This window comes from Dasypus novemcinctus, chromosome 4, assembly GCF_030445035.2.
Source record: "Dasypus novemcinctus isolate mDasNov1 chromosome 4, mDasNov1.1.hap2, whole genome shotgun sequence".
NCBI classification, from domain to species: Eukaryota; Metazoa; Chordata; class Mammalia; order Cingulata; family Dasypodidae; genus Dasypus; species Dasypus novemcinctus.
In genome coordinates, this window is record NC_080676.1 from 101518173 (window position 1) to 101536539 (window position 18367).

An 18367-nucleotide genomic window follows, 5' to 3' on the forward strand; every position below is an offset into this window, starting at 1 on the left:
CTCCCAGGGAACCCTAAATAGGCCCTTAGAAGCTTATTTATTGCTTACTACTGCCTGCCTCTCTTAGGGGAGTTGAAATTTTCATAGTTTTCTGTACTGGACTAATTGCCTGACTCTGCCCCCTCCCAGACCAAGTTTCTTTATCCCAGGGCAGTTAGGTAAATTGGGCTGCCTCAGCAGATTCACCTTTCCCCTCTTCCTGGTTCCTCCTTGAGCCAGCTGGTGTACTCCTCAAAGCTCAAAAAGGGGGTCCAGGCAATCAAACCCACAGAAGGGAACCCCTTTCACACATTTGTTAGAACCCTCCCACTCTCAGAGAGCACCTCCTTCAGCTGGATGACTGGTAGGAGTCGGGGCTCTCCCATGGCTTTTTTATCTTGAGGGTGGGGCTTAGCAGTCCTGCAGTTCCAGCCTCAAGGGCCAGGAACTCATGGTTTTACCTTGAACAATTAATCTCTTTGTCAGGCTCTCTCCAGATTGATGCCCTGATGTCTCCTGCTTTGTGGGTTCCCAAAACAGCTTACTAGGGCAGGATCTTGCCCAACTCAGCCGTTTTTTACAAGAGAGATGATGAGTGTGCACATAATCCGATGCCATCTTGCCCCTCCGCCTCTGCCCATTTTTTATTTGGGTTGCTTGTGCTTTATCGTTGAGTTGTATGATCTCTTTATATAAGCGTGTAAATCAAAGCCTTATACATTATGTGGTTTCTGAAAATTTTCTTTCAATGAGTAGCCTGCCTTTTCACCTTCTTAACAAAGTCATTTGAAGCACAAAAGTGTTTAAAGAGGTCCCATTTTTCAATTTTTTCTTTCACTGCTCGTGCTTTGAGTGTAGAATTTAAGAAACTACCACCTACCACAAGATCTTTAAGATGTTTCTCTACATCTTCTTCTAGGAATTTTATGGCTCTAGGTTTTAATTTAGGTTTTTGATCCATTTTGAGTTAATTTTTGTATAAGGTATAGAATAGGGGTCCTCTTTCTTTCTTTTACCTATAGATATCCAGTTTTCCCAGCACCATTTGTTGAATAGACTGTTTCAAACAGCTGGGTGAGTTTGATAGTCTTGTCAAAAATCACTTAACTGGAGATGTGAGAGTCTTATTTTTGATTCAGTTACATTAGGTAGTATGTCTTTCCTTATGTTTTTTAAAAAATGTTTTTTTAACCACTGTAGCTGAAAATATGATTTAAAGTCAGGAAGTGAGAGTTCTCCAACTCTGTTCTTCTTTTTAAGACTTTTTCGCTATTTGTGGCCCACTTCCTTCCAAATAAATTTGATGTATGGTCTTAACCCATTTCTGTAAAAAGGCTGTTAGTATTTTTATTGAGATTGCCTTGAGTCCTGTAAATCAGTTTCTGTAGAATTTGCATCTTAATGATATTTAGTTTTCCAATCCATGAACATGGAGTATCCTTCCATTTATTTATGGCTTCTTTGGTTCCTTTTAGCAATGTTTCGTAGTTTTCTGAATACAGGCCCTTTATGTCCTTGGTTAAAGTTATTCCTAAATAGTCAATTCTTTTAGTTAGCATTGTAAATTGAATTTTTTTTTACTTCCTCCTCTGATTGGTCATCAGTAGTGTATAGAAACACCACTGAGTTTTGTGTATTAATCTTGTATCCCACCACTTTGCTGAAGTCATTTCTTAGTTCTAGTAGTTCTGTTGTGGATTTTTTTGGATTTTCTAGGTATAGGATCATATCATCAGCGAATAGTGAGTTTTACTTCCTTCCTATTTGGGTGCCTTTTGTTTCATTTTATGACTAATTGCTCTAGTTAGAATTTGTAGCACAATACTGAATATGAGTGGTAACGGTTGGCAGCATCCTTGCCTTGCTCCCAATCTCAGCAGGAAAACTTTCAGTCATTCACCATTGAGTACAGTGTTAGCTGTAGGTTTTTCATATATGCAATTTACTGTGTTGAGAAATTTCTTTCTACTATCTTTTGGAGTGTTTTTATTAAGAAAGGATGCTGTATTTTGTCAAATGCCCTTTCTGCATCAATTGAGATGATCATGTGATTTTCTTCTTCAGTTTATTGATATGGTATATTACACTGATTTTCTTGTGTTGTTGCATACCTGGGATAAAACCCACTTGATCATGATGTATACTTCTTTTAATGTGCTTTTGGTATCGATTAGCAAGTATTTTGTTGTGGAGTTTTGCATCTATATGCATTAGAGAAATAGATTTGTCATTTTCTTTTTTCATAGTGTCTTTGTCTGGCTTTGTTATTAGGGTGATGTTGGTTTCATAGAATATGTTAGGTAATGTTCCCTTCTCTTCCGTTTTTGGAGGAGTTTGAGCAAGATTGATATTAGATCTTCTTTAAATGACTAGTAAAATTCACTTGTGAAGCCATCTGGACCTAGGCTTTAAATTTTTTGGGAGTTTTTTTTTTTTTTTAAGATTTATTTATTTATTTGTTTCTCTCCCCTTCCCCCCCCATCCTCCCGCCCTGGTTGTCTGTTCTCTGTGTCTATTTGCTGCGTCTTCTTTGTCTGCTTCTCTTGTTGTCAGCAGCATGGAAATCTGTGTTTCTTTTTGTTGTGTCATCTTGTGTCAACTCTCCATGTGTGTGGCGCCATTCTTAGGCAGGCTGCACTTTCTTTCGTGCTGGGCGGCTCTCCTGATGGGTGCACTCGTTGCGCATGGGGCTCCCCTACACGGGGGACACCCCTGCGTGGCAGGGCACTCCTTGCGTGCATCAGCACTGCACATGGGCCAGCTCCACATGGGTCAGGGAGGCCCGGGGTTTGAACCTTGGACCTCCCATGTAGTAGACGGACACCCTAACCACTGGGCCAGGTCTGCTTCCCGGGAGTTTTTTGATTACTGTTCAATCTCCTTTCTTGTGATTGGTTTGTTGAGCCCTTCTGTTTCTTCTTGGGTCAGTGTAGCTTGCTCATGTGTTTTTAGGAATTTGTCCATTTCATCTATGTTGTCTCGTTTGTTGGTGCACAGCTGCTCATACTATCCTCTTATGATCTCTATTATTTCTGCAGGTCAGAGGTGATTTTCTCTTTTTTTTCACCTCAATTTCATTTATTTCTGCTCTGATCCTTGTTATTTCTTTCTTTCTGCTTTTTTTGGGGATTAGTTCTTTTTCTAGATCCTCCATGTGTATAGTTAGGTTGTCAATTTTAGCTCTTTTTTCTTTTTTAATGTAAACTCTAAGGGCTTAAATTTCCCTTTCAGTTTTACCATCTCTGTATTCCATATGTTCTGATATAATGTATTCTTGTTTTCATTCGTCTGATTCTTTTGTAATTTCTCCTTTGAACTACTGGTTCTTTGAGACTGTGTTTAATGTTGGTATATTTATGAATTTTCATTTTTTTCCACCTGTTAGTGATTTCCAGCTTCATTCCATTGTGGGTAGAGAAAGTGCTTTGTGCAATTTCAGTCTTTTTAAATTTATTGGGGCTTGTCTTGTGACCCAGGATATGGTTTAGACTTCAGAAGGATCCATGAACACTTGTGTAGAATGTATATCCTGCTATTTTGGGGTATTATGCTCTATAACTGTCAGTTAGGTATAGTTTATTTACATTATTCAAACTCCCTGCCTTATTTATTGTCTGTGCAAATGTTCTATCCAATGCTGAGAGTGGTGTATTGAAATCTCCAGCTCTTATTATAGAGACCTATTTCTCCCTTCAGTTTGCTAGTATGTGTTTCATGTATTTTGAGGCACACAGATTAGGTGCATCAATATTTGATTGTTATTTCTTCTTGGTAAATTGTCTCTTTTTAAAATACATAAGGACATTTTTCATCCCTAATAACAGTTTTGCATTCAAAATCTGTTTTGTCTGATATTAGTATGTCACTCCAGATATTTTTTGATTATTGTTTGCATGGAATATCTTTTTCATCCTTTCCCTTTTAGCCTGACAGTGTCCTTACTTCTAAGTTAAGTCTCTTGTAGACAGCATATGGATAGCTCATATATATATATCTACATTTATCTATTCTGTCAGTCTATGTCTTTTAATGGGGGAGTTTAAACCATTAACAGTCAGTGTTACTATTATAAAGCCATTACTTACTTTGTCCGCTTTATCCTTTGGCATTCTCTTGTCATATCTTACTATTATCTGTCTTTTTTACCCTTTTAGTTATCCTTATTAATAAGCTTCATTTCTACACTCTTCTCCAAGTCTTTCACCTTGTAATTTCCTCTTAGGCTGCAGAACTCCCTTGACTATCTTTTGTAAATTCAGGCTTTTTATTACACACTCTATCAGTTTTTGTTTGTTTGTGAAGACTTCCACCTCATCCTCATTTTTGAAGGACAGTTTTGCCAGACAAAGAATTCTTGGCTGGCATTTTTTTCTTTCAGAACCTTAAATATGTCATAGCATTGCCTTCTTGTCTCCATTGTTTCTGATGAGAGAATTGCTTTTAATCTTAAATGAGTTCCCCTTGCATGTCATGCCTTGCGTTTTCTCTTGCTGCTTTCAGAATCCTCTTTTTATGTCTGGCTCCTGGTTAATTTACATTCTGAATAATATGTGTCTCAGGGTAGGTCTAATTCAGATTTTGGATTTATTCAGTTTGGGGTGCTTTGCCCTTCTTGGATATTGATATTTATGTCTTTCATATGAGTTGGGAAATTTTTGGTTATTATTTCCTCAAATATTTTTCCTGTGGCTTTTCCATTCTCTTTTCATTCTGGGACACCTATAACATGTATGCTTATGCTTTCCATGTTGTTGTTCAATTCCCTGATACCCTGTTCCGTTTTTTCCATTCTTTTCTCTTTCTGTTCTGTCTTTTCAGTTCAGATGCTCTGTCCTGCAATGCACTAATTCTGTCCTCCACTGATTTAAGTCTTCTGTTATATGCTTCTTGTGTATTTTTTTATTGAAATATATCACTCATACATAAACATACATAAACAGTAAGTTTATAATAATAGTTGTGAACTTACAAAACAAACATATATAACATCATACAGGACTCTCATACTTCACCTTACCACCAATACCTTGAATTGTTGTTAAACGTTTTTAACTAATGATTAGAGAGATCATCATCAAAATATAACTACTAACCAAAGTATTTTTCCCCAACCCACCCTATTATTATAATTGTCTTTATATCATTTGTATATGAACATACATAAGCAATAAGGGTATAGTGAAAATTGTGAACTTACAAAGCAAAGATGCGTAATATCACATAGGGGTCCCAACACCTTGCATTGTTGTGAGATTTGTTACAAATTATGAAAGAATATTGTCAAAAGCTTACTAGTAATTATAGTCCTTATCTTACATTTGGTGTATTTTTCCTCCAACCCACCCTTTTACTATTTTTAAAATATATTTTTATAACAGAAGTTGGAAATTTACAAAACAATCCTGCTCATATGCCGAATTCCTGAACAGCACCCCTCTATCAACAGACCACACTGGTGGAACATTTGTTACAGATTATAAGATGATGTCATCTGATTGTTACCATGTCCATAGTGTACACTTGGGAAACATTTTACATACTGCCCCTTTATCAACAAAGTACATCTTGGCATAGATGCAAGAATATTATATTATTACTGCTAACCACAGTGCATAGTTCACTCCAGTTTTATTTTTCCCATGCTTCTCCACATTTCCACCACCCTATAGTGATGTACATTTGCTCTAGCTAACAAAGGACACTCTTGCATCTGTACCATCAGCTACAATTCTCATCTTCCTCTGGGTTTACATTCTGGCAATTGGCATTTACATCCCTAGACTACCATTTTCAGCCACATTCACATTTATAAACTAGCTGTTTCTCACTATGTGTTACCATCAACTTTACATTTTCAGACTTTTACAGTAAAGCTAATTAAAACTTCTGCATACATTAAACATCAGTAGTCCATTGCAGTCCTTTTATCTCCTTTAAGAATCCACCACCTACCACCAGGTCTTGAAGATATTTTCCTACATTTTCTTCTAGAAGCTTTATGTTTCTTGCTTTTATATTTAGGTTTTTGATCCTTTTTTAAAATTATTATTATCTTTTTTTTTAAAGATACATAGATCACACAAAATGTTACATTAAAAACATAAGAGGTTCCCATATACCCCACTCCCCACTCTCCTCATTCCTCCCACATGGACAACCTGTTTCATAAGTGTGGCATATTTATCGCATTTGATGAATACATTTTGGAGCACTGCTACACTGCATGGATTATAGTTTACATTGTAGTTTGCACTCTCCCCCAGTCCATTCAATGGGTTATGGCAGGATATATGATGTCTAGCATCTGGCCCTGCAATATCATTTAGGACATTTGTTTTTAATGCATTTTCATTTTCAAGCCAGAACAAAGTATTAAAAGTAGCTGAGGTCTCTAATTATGAAGGGTTCAATCACTGAATGGTTAAATTACAAGCTTGTGTTGCCAAAATTGTTTTTAGTATATTATAGAAATGGACCTAAGGATTTAGACATTAGTCACATCTCAGAGTTAATATTTTTCTGGATTTATTTAGCAGTGTCATAATTGTATTTTTTTCCATTTAAGTCTGTAATTGTTAGATTACTGTTTCTTCCTACACTCACCCCTCTGGACTGTAAGCTCTATGGGTTCGATTACTAGTTCCCCCCACTTCTCATTTTGTGTGTCTAATGTGAACATAGTGCTTGACACTTATTAGGAATATAATAAATATATCTTAAGTGAATGAATAAGTGGGCAATATCTGCTTTAAATGATCTTGATAGAAGATGAGCTAACTGAAGAACAAACTGAAATCAAAGCAAACTTCAAAATTGCGTTGGATCTAACTGGATATAAAAATTAAGATTTCCAGAGCACATAAAATAATTGGGGTAAGACGAGGCCATATCTTCTAAAAATAATTGACTTTTTTGGGTTGCTACTTTACAGGTATCTCTTATTGGAAAAGGCATCAGATGATCTTGTTGAACGAAGTCACATATTTAGTAGCTTTTTCTATAAATGCTTGACGAGAAAGGAAAATAATTTAACAGAAGATAATTCAAATCTTTCGTAAGTCAATCTATTTTTTTTTAATTTTTAATTTTTCCCCCTTCTCCTCCCCCACCCCACTGTTTTTGCTGTCTGTGTCCATTGGCTGTGTGATCTTCTGTATCTGTTTCTCTTTTTGTCTTCTATTCTCATCTTTCTCCTCTAGGATTCATCAGGATTCGATCCTGGGGACCTCTGATGTGGAGAGAGGTTCCCTATCAATTGTTCCACCTCAGTTCCTATTCTCTGCTGGGCTTCACCTTGGCACTCCCAATTGTCTCTTGTTTGTTGCGTCATTATCTTGCTGTGTGACTCAGTTGCGTGGGCACTGGCTCACTGCGCAGGCACTTGGCTTGTTGCTCGGGCATTCAGCTTGCCATGTGGGCACTGGCTCACCAGGTGGACACTTGGGTACTTGACTCACCTTGTGGGCACTCAGCTCACCACACTGGCACTCGCGTGGGCACTTTGGCTCACCATGTGGGTGCTGGCTCGCTGCATCGGCACTGACTCACCACACAGGCACTCCTGTGGGCACTAGGCTTGCCACATGGGCACTCACTCAGGCACTTGGCTCACTGCGTGGGCACCCAGCTTGCCATGTGGGCACTCGGCTTACCACATGGGCACTTGGCTCGCCACACAGGCACCCACATAGGCACTCAGCTCACTGCGTAGGCACTGGGCTCACCGCATGAGCACTCAGTTCACCATGTGTGCACTCGGCTCGCCATGAGGGCACTGGCTAACCGGACAGGCCGGCTTTCTCTTCTTCTTTTTCACCCGGAGGCCCTGGGGATCGAACATGGGTCCTCCCATGTGGTAGGCGGAGGCCTTATCACTTGAGCCACATTTGCTTCCCTCAATCTATTAATATACTTGCCTTTTAAGAGGAAATTATACTATTTTGAGGTTTTTAATGAAGTTGTCTTTTCATAGTTTTTCCTAAATTGAGTGATATTACCCTTGTGCAGGTTGTGCTTCTGTTTGCTTTCATAGCCATCATCTGTCTCCATTGTTCTGCTCCCCATCATGGGGAGACTGATTCTTGTGGACTGCATTTCCAAATTTCCATGGGGGACACTTGGAGATTAGATGGCAGGAATGGAAGAAGACAGGTTATTTCTTTCTTACCCTTTTGCTCTTGGGCAGTGATTCTGGCAGTGACTGCATCTGCTCTATGGAGAAGCCTGCTAGCACTCCAGTTTCCGTCTGGAGATACTGCTTCTTCCCTTTACCCTCCAGGTTGGGATAAAGGAGGTTTTCTGCTATTGCTAATCTTTGGTTGCCACAATGTCCTCTTTTTTTGCTTTGCACTTTTCTCCTACCTCTGTTGCCAGGTCTCTGTGTTACATTCTACCATGTAAATATATACAGTTGTTTTCGTGCTTTCCTGGATGAACCCTAACTATTTATTTTTTAATTAGAGAAGTTGTAGGTTTACAGAAAAATCATGCATAAAATATAGAGTTCTATATACCACCCTATTATTAATACCTTGCATTAGTGTGGTACATTTATTAGAATTCATGAAAGAACATTTTTATAATTCTGTTATCTATAGTCCATCATTTACAGTAGGGTCCACTGTGTTGTACAGTCCTGTTTTTTTAAAAAAATTATTCTGGTAACATATATACAACCTCACAGTTCTCCTGTAAACCATATGCGCATATATAATTCAGTGCTGTTAATTACATTCACAATGTTGTGCTGTCATCACCACCATTCAGTAGGACCCTTACTATTTAATAAAACTGATATAACATTATATAAATTACTTTATATGTCAACACAATTTAGCTGAGTATTTGCCCAAGAATTTTTGGATTAATGTTAAAACCTGTAGAGCAATGGAGAGAGATAGGCAAAAAGGGGGAAGGAGAAAGGAGTTACTGTTATTTCTTAGACTTATGATAAAATTAAAAGTTTTTTAATTTAAAAATGTTTGTGTAAACATTGTCTACCACTTTACAGTTTATCAGATATATTTACCTATATTATTACATTTTGCCTCCTGATAACAGTGCTATTAGATGTGTAGGACATACATCCTAACTTTTCAGAGGGGGAAGCAGACTAATAAAGATCAAATAATTTGACTAAGGACAAACAGCTAGTGAGTGGCAAAACTTGTTGGTACTTGAATCTGTAATTTTCAACCATTAGGTTAGTGATTTCTGAAGAAGTAAGATTAATTATCCAAAGTTGGGTATAACTTTCCAGTTTCAAAGTTCATGTTCTTTCTCTTGTTTGTAGTTGTTGTGACTACATAACTTGTGGTCTACACTGGGACACTTAAGAAAATTAAAGGAAGCTCTATTAATAGTTACATTGGGCAACAAGTGTATACTGGGGCTGTCCTACACAAACTGAATTGTATGGTCATCTATATTTTGAGTGTCTTTATAGGTTTGGAACTTGTGGTGATGGACTGGACCTGCCTGGGTCAGTTAAGAAAATTACAGTTCAATAATATTTCTGAAAGTCAGGGTTAATGGAGAGGAAAGTATGGAAGGAAAAGATTTATGAAATAAATTTGATATCTAATATTTCTGTGCCTTCTATTTTATGAATACAGAAATTGATGGTGGGTACTATGCATTTAATCCCACATTTGTTTTTTTTTTTCCTCTCTATTTTTTTAAATGTTACATTCAAAATATATGAGGTTTATTATTCAATGTAGAGATTATCAATTTGGTATACTCACCTAGAAACTAAGGAAATGAAAGTAGATTCTGCTGTATTAGGCTTCTAAAAATTAAATATTATGTTTCTGATTGCTTATAAAAGTAATACAAAACAAAGTTTCATGAATGACATACTTTAGGGTAAAATAGTAGCTCTATCTCTACCTATATTTCTGTCTCTATCTCTCTATCATCTCTATTTCTCTCTCTCCCTATGTACCTCCCTATATCTCTTTGTCTATTATCTCTTTATCTAGGTCTAGAGTAAGATAGTTACTTTATCTACAAATCTCTCCAATGCAATTAGACCAAGCATTAATATTCACACAAAGAATCATATAAATCAGTAAGAAAAAAGCAAAACAGAGAGGAATATAAACCTTAATCACCAGTAAATCATGACAAAAGGCTCAAACTGCTCATGTTAAGGAATTGCAGAGTAAAAGATACACAAGCTCATTACCATTGTTTTATGAGACCTTGCAAGATCTGGCTACTGTCCATGTCAAACTCATCTCACATCCCTTTCTCTCTCACTTACCTTGCATCAGCTCAACCTACCTCCTTTTAGTTTTTGGATATGCTAAACTCTTTCCTATTTTCTGCCTGAAATGTTCTTCTACAGATACTTTTAATTATTGCTTCACAACATGAACTCTAATTATTTTATTTATTTGTTTTCTTGTTTATTTTCTGTGTCTTATACCAAAGTACAAGCTCCATGTCTTATTTTCTGCTCTACACCCACTTAGCTCAGTGCTTGGAACTACTAGGTACTCAAAACAAAAAATAATAGTAATGCATATTATTGAATACTGAGAGAACTATTAAGACATTTAGTTGAGGATTTTCTATACAGTTAGGAACTACTAAGAATATGAGATCATATTGTGGCCCTTATATTCTTTCTATTTTCCCTACTCTACTATGCCTAATGTAGTCTCAATTAAATAAGGTTAGGATAATCAGGAAATCTACCAAACACCAATAGATTTTCAAATGGAAAACAGTTATGGACTATGCACTTGACAATATAATTAGTCCATATAAAAAATGTGGACTACATAATTATATATAATCACTGTAAAGGTTTTGTCATTCTGAAATAAACAAATTCAGTAAACATGAGACTCCTGATTATTTTATGTAGTTTATCTTCCACATAGTGCTTAATCTCTAACCTATTCTTTTAGTCTATTCTTGATCCCATTTTACTCCTCAACTACCTCATTAGGTTTAGTTAGATGTTATTCAGGTGAATAGGGGTGTTACTTGGTACATAAATATATAAGAATTTAATGATTTGTTTCATTCCCTGAATAAAAACAACTCCTTCCAAGGAGATGAGCCAGAAATCACATATCACTTCCTTTATGCCACTTATAAATGCCATCTCCTTCCTAGAACCTTTTTTAGATTTATTTATTTATCCCGCCCACCTCATTGTTTGCGCTCGCTGTCTCCTCTCTCTGTCTGTCTGTTGTGTGCTCTCTGTGTCTGCTCTTCTTCTTTTAGGAGGCACTGGGAACTGTATCCAGGACCTCCCATGTGGGAGGGAGGCATCCAACTACTTGAGCCATATCTGCTCCTTGCTTATTGTCTTTCATTATGTCTTCTCATTGCATCATTTCATTGTGACATCTCATTGCATCATATCATTCCATCATCTTGCCGCACCAGCCCTTCTTGTCAGCCCACTGTCTTGCTCATCTTCTTTAGGAGGCACCAGAAACTGAACCTGGGACCTCCCATGTGGGAGGTGGTCGCTCAACAGCTTGAGCCACATCTACTCCCCTTTTTTGATGCCAAAACTTGGTTTGATGTTTGCCTTCTTTAACATCCCTAATGCGATGAAAAGAAACTAGTGGGTTTTTTGTTTGTTTTTAAATATAATGTGCTAATCCTTTCTTAGGTGGCTATCTTAAATGTTTTCACATAATTCTTTGGCCCTGTTATGACATTTATATTTTAGTTATTTGTTGTAGTTTTTTACTCCCATTACATGATAAATTTCTTAAAAGCAGCATAAGTGATTTCAGTATTTATTTATAGGGACCTAGTAAATATTTATAAAGGAATAAAAGGAAAGATGAATGAATGAATGAATGATGGGTATGCTTAACCTCATTTTCCTAGTTTCCTTGTATGTAAGATGAAGGGAGATGATTTCATCTCTAAAAATCTAAGAATGTATAGCTTATTCCCCTCATCACAGGTATAACATTTGGATAATTCTTTTAAAGTATAATGGTAGTATTTTAAAATATATTTTTTATTTTATTTTTTAAAAAAGATACATAGATTACATAAATGCTACACAACAACATAGGGGATTCCCACATGCCCACTCGCCCTACCTCCCACATCCTCTCATACTAACAACATCCCCCACCGGTGGGGTGCATTTGTTAAATTTGATGAAAACACTTTGGAGCATTGCTGCTAAGCATTGACCACAGTTTACATGGTGGGTTTACACTCTGTCCTGCACAATTTTGCAGGTTGTGGCAAGATATGTAATGTCCTGTATCATCGTGGCAATGTCATTCAGGACAATTCCCAAGTCCTGAAAACACCCCCACATTACATCCGCTTTTCCCTCTCTCCACTCTCAGAATCTCTAGTGGCCACTGCTGCCATACCAACGACATACTTTCTTCCATTGCTAAAATCATAAGTCTATAGTGGAACACCAGCAAGTCCACTCTAGTCCATAGTTCATTCCCCAATCCTGAGGACACTGGGATGGTGATGCTAACCCTACCTCCAACCGTGAGATGGTAGGGGGCATTTGATCCCCTGGGGCAGACCTACAGGACTCTCTTGCTTGCAGCTGTAAACTCTCTAGGTTCTTGGGATGATCTTTGTCCATCATCATCTCCTTGTCAGTTGTCCCAGGTGAGTCCAATGAACTAGAGAGTAAGTATTGCAACTCTGTTGAGATTCAGGGCCCAGCAGGCACATGGACAGACCAGAGATTTTAGTCTCTTGGACATACACCTGTCAACCCTAGTACTAATTATAGGTTCAAAGAGAAAGGTCAGAAGAGCCACGTTTAGTGAAACCACCAATGAGTCCATCTGTGTTACATGGGGGAACATAAATCCCAAAATAGGGCCCTTTGGCTAGGCATCAAACTCCTCAGCTCTCTGTCCTGATAGCTGGATGTCTGGATGCCTCCAGACCTGCACGAACCCCACTATTTGAGAGGTAGTATTTACCTTGGCAGTCAATGAAATCCTGCTGAGACATGCATAAACATAACCTCTGGAATGATCTCCTGACTCACTTTGGAGTCTCATAGCCATATAAACTCATTTATCTTTACCTTTCCCCACTTTTGGTCAAGGTCTTTTTCCATTTGCATTGCTAGTTGGTGCTTGGTAGTAATTCCTTGGTGCCAGGGGGCTCATCCCCGTGAGTCATGTCCTGGGGGATGGGGGGAAGTAATGCATTTATATGCTGAGTTTGGCTTAGAGAGATGCCACATTTGAGCAACAATGAGGCTCTCAGGAGGTAACTCTTAGGCACCTATAATACCAGACTTGAGTGTCAATTTCAAGAGTAAATAATGGTAATATTTTGTATTGTATTTGGTTAGAATGGAGCAGAATAAATAAATATAGCTGTTTATATTTTCAGTTACTTTTGGAATCCATAAATATGTTCTAAATTACTGCCTTTTTCTAACCATTACATTATTATTTATAAAAAGATTTAAAAATAAGCAAGAGTTGATATAATGGGATATTTTTTCCTAATTTTAAATTTGATATATCTTGAAGAGGATGGTTAAATTAAACCTAACATTTTACAATATATAAAAATGACTCTTAAAGTCCTTATCTTAAATTTTAATTCTTTGTATATCAAAAATATCTATCTTTTATATTTGCAGAATGGCACAGAGAAGACATAAAAGAGTAAGAACTTGGACTCGTCACATAAACATCTTTAATAAAGATTATATCTTTGTTCCTGTAAATGAGTCGTGAGTATTTCAGTTTATTTAAAAACAAAACTGCAGGGTGGTTTACTTGGCCCAGTGGTTAGGGCGTCCGTCTTCCACATGGGAGGTCTGCAGTTCAAACCCCGGGCCTCCTTGACCCGTGTGGGGCTGGCCCATGCGCAGCGCTGATGTGCGCAAGGAGTGCCCTGCCACGCAGGGGTGTCCCCGGTGTAGGGGAACCCCACGTGCAAGGAGTGTGCCCCATAAGGAGAGCCACCCATCGCGAAAGAAAGTGCAGCCTGCTCAGGAATGGTGCTGCACATATGGAGAGCTGACACAACAAGATGATGCAACAAAAAGAAACACAGATTCCCATGCTGCTGACAACAAGAGAAGCGGACAAAGAAGACGACGCAGCCAATAGACACAGAAACAGACAGCTGGGGTGGGGGGGAAGGAGAGAGAAATAAATAAATAAATAAATCTTAAAAAAAAAACTGTAGTTAGTTCAGAAAAAAATTCATTTTATTTTTTGATTAATAATTAGTAAAGGTATGGGAATATAAATTCCAGGTATTATTTTCAATTTTTTTTCTATAAAAAGTTGTTCCATATCTTGTATTTTGATTTGTTAAGTGATTATGTTTAATTATAGTGGTCAAAAAGAAAATGACAAGTGATCACAAGACTGTAAAGACCGAGATGTTGAATTTATTTATCTTTTGACTCATTAAAAGATTTGCCAAATAAAAAAATGAAAGGATTTTAGAATAAATCTACAAATATTTAAAAGAAAAATTCTTTAAGCACCTACCCAAAAAAGGTGATGCTGAAGAGTCTGTTGAGTGTCTTTATTAATGTAGATCCTCAACAGGAACTACTGATTATATAAAAATTTAAAACTTTTAGTTACTTAGGTTTTAAAATAAATTGTGCTTATGCCTTAGTAACTTTGTATATTTAATTAGTTTAGCATGTATATTCTGTATTACATCAGATATTACAATGGACTGCTTTTCAAAATTGGTATGAAGTTTGTCTTACCTTCTTTCTCAGATGTAGATAACATATTCTACATTATTTAGTTTTGTATGTTATTAAGATTGTATTTCTTTTCTAACAGGTCTCACTGGTATCTTGCAGTCATTTGTTTTCCGTGGTTAGAAGAAGCTGTGTATGAAGATTGTCTGCAGACTGTATCCCAGCAATCCCAGGCTCAGCAATCCCAACATGACAACAAAACAATAGGTGATGTGCTTAATGTTTTAAATAATTATCAATACGTTAAATGTTTATTTTTTATTTTTAAAGAAGCTTTAGATTACATAGATGTTACGTAGAAAATATAGGAGATTGCCATATACCCCCCCCTTCCCCACATAAACAACATCCTTTATTAGTGTGGTACATTTGTTAAAATTGATGAACACGTATTGAAGCATTGCTACTAACCGTGGACTATAAATTACATTATAGTTTGCACTCTGTCCCACACAATTTTGTAGGTTATGACAAAATATATAATGGCCTGTGTCCATCATTGCATTGTCATGCAGGAATTATGACAACAAGCTTACAGGGAACAGCATGAAATTAAAAGATAGTGTAATTTTTAAAATTATCATTACACTTACTAGAAGAAAGAGTAAGAAGTCTAAAAAAAATCTGATGGTAGATACCTAGCCTCATGTATAGAAAAAATGTTAATTCTTAAGTTATACTGTTATATCAAGTTTTATCATAGTATTTCTGATAGAATAGCCTTACTAATATAATAGATTTCATGCTACAGATATTCAGGCCCAGTTTGAAAATCTCCCTTTTTTCTTAATATAAATAAAATAACACATTTCTTATAGGCAACAGTAATTCTGCTAGGTGGCATAGGGTCTCACAATTCTTTAATGATTTTTCTTATGTTAAAATACAAAATCTTAAATAAGCCTACCTTCTTTGAGAAAAATTATTAGAATTATTTATGTGTTTTAAAGCTGCAAGGAAGATTTATAATATTCATTAATGTTAATGCTGGCCAAAACCCAGGGGGAAAAAAGAAAAGGAAAAACTGATAAAGCAACTAGTTATTTTCAGATTCTCTAGTCCTTCTGAACTTCAAAAGTATACTTACGTAAAACTGTATGATCATTGCTTAGAAGAATCATTACTAGGCAAATTAAGTATCCTTCACTTTAAAACCTCAATTATTTGGATTAGTGAACTGTCTTTGGAAGATTATCTTTTTATAGGAAACTGGCCCAGCTAACTGGTATTACAGGTTTTGGCTCTGGGGTTTATGAATTATCTGTTAACAGCCAGTCATTAATCAATTTTGTCTGATGACTGGATTTTTGAGGGGGGTATGTGAATAAAGGAACTGTGTAATAACACAATAAAAACAATTTATAATTGCTCTTTTTGCGACAGTTCGAAAACCTATTTATGGGTACAGAAAAATGGATTTTGTTAAATAGTATCACATTTATACTTGTAGAAATTTATTTCATTGTTATTAGCGAGAATTTTATTGGTTAAATAAAATTGGTGGAAAACGGATTTGGCTCAACTGATAGAGTGTCCACCTACCATATGGGAGGTCCATGGTTCAAACCCAGGGCCTCCTGACATGTGGTGAGCTGGCCCACGCGCAGTGCTGATGTGTGCAAAAGCAGTGCCATGCCATGCAGGGGTGTCTCCCGCATAGGGGCTCCCCACACTCAAGGAGTACACCCTGCAAGGAGAGCAGCCCCGTGCAAAAAAAGCGCAGTCTGCTCAAGAGTGGAACTGCACACATGGAGAGCTGATGCAGCAAGATGATGCAGTTAAAAGAGAGACGCAGACTCCCAATGCCGCTGACAAGAATGCAAGCAGACACAGACAACACACAATGAATGGACAGAGAGCAGACAACAGGTGGGGTGGAGAGGGAGGATGTAGAGGGAAGAAAAATCAATAAAAAAATAAATCTTTAAAAAAAAAAATTGACAAAATCGAACCCTGATCGTTCACTTCTGTATATGTAAATGTGTATTTGTATTTATATTGGGAGTAGCATTCTTGCCTAGGTTTGTTTCTATGTGATTATTGAGATATGTATCCTAAAAAACATCAGAAATGTATGAATCCTTTCCCTCTCATTTATTCCTGACTCATTGTTTTCTTTTGCCATTTTAAAATAAGCGTTGGATATTTCATTAGTGGAATAATGCTGTAGTGCAAGTTGTGAAAAATGTGTCATTATTGTCTTAAATTTTTTGTATTAGAGCAGTTGTAGATTTATAGAAAAATCATGCAGAAAGTACAGAGTTACCGTATACCTTTCTCCTGCCCACAAGGTTTTCCCTGGTATTAACATTTTGCATTAATATGGTACCTTCGTTGCAATTAATGAAACATTATTATAATTATATTATTAACTGTAGTCTGTATTTTACGTTAGGGTTCACTCTTTGTGTTGCACAGTTCAATTCTGCTAATGTTGATTGGATTTTATTGATAACATTTACCATGAAAAATTTAAATAGATCCCAGGTATTTTTTCCTTTAATTACTACTGTGCATATAAATGACAATTTCAGCTTATCTAAATTACTTGTTTTAGACATACAATAAAGACTTATAATCCCTTTGCTATTTCTAACTAGATAAGGATCTACATACCACTTCAATGCTATCCTTGGGTGCAGAGGATTCCCAAGTAAGTGTGTTCTTTACAGATGTGAAGGAAGGAAAATTCATGAATATATAATTTTAACTATAAAATACAGCAAACCTAGATAGACTATCATGGATATGGTTGCCTGTAATCAAGTCATGCTTATGCTTCTTTGATGATTTTTATGGGATGGGAAAGAGAGCAAGAGAACTTATTCTTCTTTTATCTGTTTAACTAGCTTTAACTTCCTAGGTTGGTTTGTTTAATAGTTTATTTGATGTTAATTTTGGTTGACTGCTTTTCTGATGTATAAAGACCAGATTTACTTTTTTTGAACCCAATCTAAGATTCCAAGATTCAGATTTATTCTTCAATATCAGTAATTTTTTTTCAAACTTAGTGTAATTAATGACCTTGACAAGCATATTTTGATTCTACTTACTTTTTTCCTTACTTTTTTCATAAATTGTGGCTAAAAATCATTCAAAGTAGATATAAGATCAATCCATATGACTTCTGAGGCTAAAGTAGACTTGCTGGTAACTCTTCTTTATCTGGTCCTATAAACTGGTATGCATGTTCTAGATTCAGTGTCCTAATTGATTAAAGTAACCACCTGATGGTCTTTTTATTTATGCAGACAGTGGTAGCCTCTTGGTATAGGCCTATGTCTTTATGGTATAGAGTGGGCAGGAAGAAGGGAGTTCCTTTTCTCCTGTCACATTGGCAGGATGGGGGAAATTCTTCCTTGCAGTCAGGATGAGGTTTTCCAAATTGGATTCCTTGGAACACAAGTTCTAAGATGCAATTTATGATAAAAGGATTCTAAGGTCAGATAAGTTGGGTAAACCCTATGTACTACTTTTATTAGAAATTTACTGTAGACATTAGAATAATGAAGTCCTGCAGTAAAGGAACATAAGTTTGATTGATTTGCTGTTTCTTAAATTTATATGAACAAAAATATTAACAATAGTAACAAAAAGTTTCCCTCCGTTTTCCCTTAATACAGATTACTACTCTGCTTCTAGTGCTTCGAAGGGAAGAAATGTGTGTCTACT

At 36.5% G+C, this 18367-nt stretch overlaps 1 protein-coding gene across 10 annotated transcripts in view; it reads left to right on the plus strand.

The window, feature by feature from the left end:
• Nucleotides 1-18367, plus strand: part of SENP7 (SUMO specific peptidase 7) — a 222365-nt gene that overhangs the window by 199079 nt on the left and 4919 nt on the right. For all 10 annotated transcript variants that reach the window (XM_058295925.1, XM_071214857.1, XM_058295924.1 and 7 more), the window contains 4 exons: nt 6911-7033; nt 13604-13696; nt 14778-14902; nt 17296-17348. In XM_058295925.1, the coding sequence (XP_058151908.1) occupies nt 6911-7033; nt 13604-13696; nt 14778-14902; nt 17296-17348 (394 nt within the window). The remainder of the gene's footprint in view (nt 1-6910; nt 7034-13603; nt 13697-14777; nt 14903-17295; nt 17349-18367) is intronic.